Raw genomic sequence first — 6,362 nt, forward strand, 5'->3', positions numbered from 1 at the left:
AAGATTGCTACTGAAATGATACAAGGTCTACAATACAAGTTACGTATGATGGGTATTCCTATTGACGGTCCAGCTAAAGTTCTTTGCGACAATATGTCGGTTGTATACAATACTACGGCACCAGAGTCAGTGTTGAAGAAGAAAAGTAACGCGATAGCGTATCATTTTGTACAAGAGAATGTTGCCATGAAAGTGATCAAGATTGCATATGAACCATCAGAGTCAAATTTAGCAGATATACTTATGAAGGTTCAAGCAGGTCCAGTGAGACAGGCTATCATACGAAGTATTTTATGGTGATTCAAGTAACAAGAAGGGTTTGCCGACTTTCCCGTTCTCAACAGGTTCAGTGTTGGAACAAATTACATTTGCATTATATTTGTCATTGCATGCAGTGTCAAAGTTATATTTTTATTTGGTTCCCTATTTTTCCCATTGTGGTTTTGAGGGGACACATTTCGCCAAGGTTATGTTCATGGTCTCAATGTGAGGGGACTAGAAAAACCCAACGGCAAGCATATTGGGGTTCTTTATTCCTTTATCTTGGGTGTATGCTTATAAGTCTTTGTTTTACGTCTTTTTATTGTATCTACAATCCTTTGGTCCCACAGACACGTTTTAGCCCGTTATTGTTGCAGTTTTCTAGACTGGGTTGACAGTGAACTGATATCATTTACTGTTAACAGCTGTTCCTTTCTCTGGTTGGAATTTGGAATTTGAAATTCTCCTCACTGGAATTATTTTGAAAATTGGAGAAAACCTTAACCCACTTGTTACCATGACCACCACCAGAAGTAATACTTTTAGTGATATCTGATGTCACTTTCACATGATAAAAACAGACTGTTTGATGCTGAATATCTCCACACAAGATGTACTGCAAAGATCAATGACCTCACTGAAATCAGAAGAGAAACCACTACACATGCACCTTTCATGAGAGTCACCAGAGAGCCTAGGAAGTTTCTTCTTTTCATCAACATGACGTGTCAATACAGTTCTTTGGAAGTGGGAAAGCTGTACCACTTCTTCCCGTTCCCTTGCTACTGACAGGGAAGGGAAATCCCACGTCGGGCATTTTCTTGTCCCAAATTTTGGCCATCTGAAATTCTGCCTTGGTACCACCAATTGAACAGCATTATACATTCAAATGCATCAATGAAGTTTATATGCGCAATGGGCTGGTATTTCAGAAAGCGCTGGATCCTTGGCTTTCTTTGCATTGGAAAGTGGCTACACTACGGCGTTGGCATGTATACTGACCGGAAGCCACCCACAATACGGCGATTCTGATGGATATGCCCGGACTAGACTCTTTATTGAGTTAAATTGCTGTCATTTGGGATCAAATTTCGTTCCAATTGGCAAGCATCACACCCGCACCATAACCAAAGTGTACGGGAGCACCTCAATCAAAAGCTCACACAAGACATAGATTGTTGTTTCACTGGAGTTGCCTGGTGGCAGGGCTGCTGACTACCCATTGACCACACAACAACTGCTGCGGCTACGCAATGAGCCGGGCCAAACCGTCACCACAGTAATGGACAGGATAGCCGCTTCTTGTCACGGTATAGTACCATGCAACATGTCTCCTAATGATGTCCGTCCTCTAGACGTCAACACGGTGAACGGTAGTTGGAGTGATTATAAGGGAGAAGTGAGTCATATGGAAGTTTTCTCGGTCTTATTGCATGGAACCCCTAGATACAATGATGTCTTGTGCCTTGGAGAGAACGCAACTGAACGTGTTGTGTTCTGACGGTGTTACGGTACACTTCCTTGCGGCATGTCCCTCCAACAGCTTCCACTTGGTCAGGAAAGTGTAAGTGTGAGCCAATCCGATGGACGCAGCGTTTACATGTCTTGTATGGAGTTTGTGTTGGCCTTATTGCGCAAATCTACCATTTTTGAGTTACCCTGTTGTGATTTACCTCCTTGCAACATGTCTTGTGGAAATTATTCACTAAACACGGATGCCTCAAGTGTGAATCAAAACTATGCACATGGAGTTAAGGAGGCACGCGCAGAAATGATGCCACAGCCTTATTTTGTGGCCACGTGGACTCACAATAATCGAAGCGTTTGTACAATTGCTATGTTTCTGGAGGCGCATGTGTTAAGTCTCTACTTGTCAGTTTACAAGACCAAGATGAGTTGGGATACAAGTGGATACTAAGGAAATACGACTTAGACAACATAGGGGGCTATCACAAGACACATGGTGGGATTGAACAAGATCCTCTACTAACTATAGGTATCAAGCCTGGGAATTATAGTTCCAAAGGTATATATACATGTGAAAGAAAGGTTGTCTATTGAGATTATGGAAGTTGTGGAAGATCAATGATAAGCTGGCACTTTGTGGGATTGTTCATTGGAATGGACAACAGATTGACTAGTTTGTAGCATGAAATCTTCCACTCATTGTTTTAGAAATTCTTTGGTGCAAATATTGCATTATAGCATAGGTCCTTGCATCCGCTGTCTAACCCGTGGGGAGCGTTGTCAGCAAGTGAGTTTTACAGTCCCTAAGCTTGCTTAGGTGTATTGCAGGTTGTTCATCACAACGCCCACCTTCATTTACCACACACTGTCATAACAGCAATCCATCTTTGGTTGTGCTTTGGTAGTACTCCGTAACAGACGGTGGCAACGGAGTGGGACTGTCAATACTTATTGCCTGGCTAACAGATGTAAATGGATGCGCTCCATTTCCTGTGGCATGCATGTTCTGAAAGGTATTTCCGGTTCCGCTATAAGTATATGTGAGCGCGTGTCATGGTATAAGGATACTATGATGGAGGAAAGATATTTGTGTACATCTGAGTTTGTTCCTCAGGTTTTGTTGTACCTTGGCAAATTGGAGGAGCAACAAGAACTAGTTTGTAGCACCAATTCTTCAATCATTGTTTTATAAGTTCTTTGATCTGCACTGCTAGTTTACGCATAGGTCCTTGTATCCAATGCCTAACCCAAGGGGAGCATCACCAACAAGTAGAATTTTACAGTCCCTAAGTCCCTTAGGTGTATTGCCAGTTGTTTGTAATAATGCCCTCTACTGTTTACCGGGCTCTGTTCCTAACAGCGCTTCTGTCCATATGGTGTACATTGGTGTATATCATAACACTTCTGGCAAGTGACTTGTGTCAATCAATCAATCAATCAACTGCATCCACCATATGTGGCGCATTTCTGGTTGGTCTCTCACACTTAATCCTTCTCCCTCATCTGGTTTTGAATTTTTTGTTGTGTGCGTCGGCAGGTGGTTACATGATTGCGTGTGTGGCAAGCCCCGGGCGACTCTTTGCGGTTGTGGATTTTGTGTGGAGCAATACAGAAGTGATTGAGGAGCATCAGGAGCGCTACAGGACTTGCATTGCAGTTTCATTCCGCCTTTTGGACAGTCTTGGACAACATTTCTGGGAGAGATGTGTTCTTGATAGTGCTGTAGCTCACAGGGAATCTGTTGACTATACTTACTGTTAGTTTCCTCCATTGTGACAAGAAAATCCCTTTGTTGTATACCGTCAAGTCTTATGTAAAATGATACTGCTCAATATTGTGTTGTAAACGCATGATTGCGTTTTTTGGTATTTGAAGTGGCCGGCTTGTTATTCAAAACAGAAGCGCAAGCTGGGCTTGATGATCATCTATTTTTATATATGTTATCAGCAGTAATCAAAACAACTTTTCAGTCATCCCCCGATGAGTCACGAGGGATAATTCTGCTCCCGGGACTGGGACCGAAAGCTGACAGTCCAGTAGACTTAAGGATATGATGAACCCCTGTTTCCCAACAGGTAGGCCTTGCTCTGCTTACAAAAGTACCTACAGTGCCTTACATGAGGGAGGGGAATGTGAACCGCTATAAAGTATTCAAAGTAATGCGACTTAGATGAACAAATAGCAAGTGTTCAAATACTGATACTTACATTTGGATGAGCAAACATCAATCCAAATACTGGTGTTACATTTAGCTCATTACCTCCTTTCGTTGAGTGATCATATCCCCAAGTCCCATCAACCAAATCGCTTCCACTTTGCTTGAGATAACAGCTTGCTCCTTTTCAAATCTCTTCATCGCTTTCTGCCGGACGTGTCACGCTCGACTGCCCAACTTGACACTTCACATTATATTAGCAAAATTCTAGCCTGTTGTTGTTGTTATTTTGAAATGCATCACGAATATTGTTTCCATGTTTACGATGTAAAGACTCGCTCGCGTTCTTCAATTAGGTAGCGGAATGCGAACCGCTATAAAGTATTCAAATAAGGGTACTTAGTTGAATGAACAAATAGCGATTGTTCAAATACTTTTACTTACATTTAGATGTGCGTATATCAATCGAAATCCTGCTACATATATGAACAAGTATCGATCCATGTATGAGCACCTAAGACGGACGTTACTGCTAACTAAAAAGAACGATTTTGAAATTAGTTAACAGTAAGTGTAAAAGTGGTTGACAGTGGTGTTCGAAGTTGTTGCTTACGCGACTAGCAGCACGACTGATCACATAGAGATCATACCAGGAGCTTGTAAACCGACTCCCTGCTTGCGCCGTGCCGTTTCGCCCAATCCATTTCATCACATTCAATTTGTTGACACGGAAAGGCGTTCCCTTCCTTATCCCACTCTACCGGGTATACACTTCCAAGGCTATTGATAAGGAATCTACGCACTCATTTTGACAACATGGCTCCAGAAAAGACCATTACAAAGAAGAAAGTTCGCATACCAATCCTGCTTGCCGGAGTTTGCTTCATTTTTCTGCTTGTAAGGAATTTTGCAATGATCAACTGTAAAAATGTCGACATGATTGACGTTCTGCAATCTTATCAGCCATTGCCAGCTCAAATCATACAGCCAACGCGTAAGCCTCGACATCACCCAACACGTGCTGATTCGGTGCTACGTGACTTTGCTTCAGATACTTCAAACAATTCCGACAAGTCCCACTGCGATAGCAAGGATCCATATCGACACATACCTCTCAAACCCAATCAGCGCGTTATTCATCTAACTGGAAAAATGGGATACAACAACAAGTTTCAAAAGGATGTTGAAGACAGACAAAGGGAAGTGATCCAGAAGTTTCCCTGGCTACGGAATACCTCTGATGCCATCTCTCACTTCAAAGTTCCCGACCATTGGCTGAACTATGAACCGTACCAGGAACATTTGCAGTTCCTGAAAGATCCGACACATGAATCTTCTAAGGGTGGAGGCTGGTGGTTTTGGAAGCCGGCTGTGATCTTGGATGTCTTGAAGCAGCTGTCACCAGATGATGTGCTGGTTTATGCTGACTACGACCAGACCAATTGGTGGCCAGGCTTGGCAGTTTTTATCGAATACATGATTCAAAATCCAAATATTGACTGGGCTCTAACACAAACATACATCAGGGAGGAGAAATATACTAAACAGGACGTATTTGAAGCATACTGTGGAAAACCGACAAAGGCGCTCCAGGACTCTGGTCAGTGGCGCGCTGGGCTGCATATTTTCCGCCCTACTCCCCGTGTCATACAGTTTATTGAAGAGTGGCAGCGAGCCACCGAAGACTACAGTGCAATATCTGACACGGAATCTCTGATCCCAAATGCACCGTCTTTTGTGGAGCATCGCCGGGATCAATCTCTTCTAAACTTGCTGCTCAAATGTTGGTTCACGTCAGATGAGGCAAAATATGTAAAGGTGTTGGATCCTTGCGAAGGGCTATATATGAAAGGGAATCTTAACTTACACTTTGTCACATTACCTTCCCTGAAAACTCCCGAGGAACTTACGCTGCTTGAAGAGCGCAGGCACAGCTTTTGGGCTTTCCACAATCGTACTGTTCCAAAAGCACTATACCAAACATGATTCCTAAAAATAAGCAACAACTTTTCTTGTCTTGTCTTGTAAGCCGACTTGACAAGCTTCTGGCTTACAGTTGATGCTAGTGTACCTGTACACAATAGCAACATAGCAGAGGGTGGATGGGGAGATTGTCCGCAACTGCACACAAGATTATGGAATTGCAAATTGCTCTGTACGTCGTGAGTGCTATCAGTACCATGCAGCATCTAGCAGACCTGTTCACCGTCCGTGGAATTATCAAATCTTACCCAATCTCGACTAATCCAGCTACAAGACCATCAACAGCAACATCAGAGTCCTACAGCAAGTGAATAATGTCTTTTGTTGTTGAACCAGTATTTTACTAGGTTGCGGTTGTTTATTGAAAGCAACCAACCAGGTGGATTGGCAGCGGCTACCTTGTGTGTGTACATGTTTTGTTTTTATTCAGTAGTAGTGACATGCCGAGACCGCACGAATGCGGAGTCCAGCGGTAGAGGTTATTGGGAATCCGGGT

General features: G+C 43.0%; 1 protein-coding gene across 1 annotated transcript; it reads left to right on the forward strand.

Annotated features, from left to right (window-relative positions):
- Nucleotides 1–4,699: 4,699 nt before the first annotated feature.
- On the forward strand, nt 4,700–5,869 carry PHATRDRAFT_bd1182 (predicted protein; the record flags this gene model as incomplete). Its single annotated transcript, XM_002176142.1, has 1 exon — nt 4,700–5,869. The coding sequence occupies one exon, from the start codon at nt 4,700–4,702 to the stop codon at nt 5,867–5,869; it is 1,170 nt and encodes a 389-aa protein (XP_002176178.1).
- Nucleotides 5,870–6,362: the final 493 nt, after the last annotated feature.

The sequence above is a fragment of the Phaeodactylum tricornutum genome, genomic scaffold (assembly GCF_000150955.2).
Source record: "Phaeodactylum tricornutum CCAP 1055/1 PHATR_bd_10x23 genomic scaffold, whole genome shotgun sequence".
Taxonomy (NCBI): domain Eukaryota; phylum Bacillariophyta; class Bacillariophyceae; order Surirellales; family Neidiaceae; genus Phaeodactylum; species Phaeodactylum tricornutum.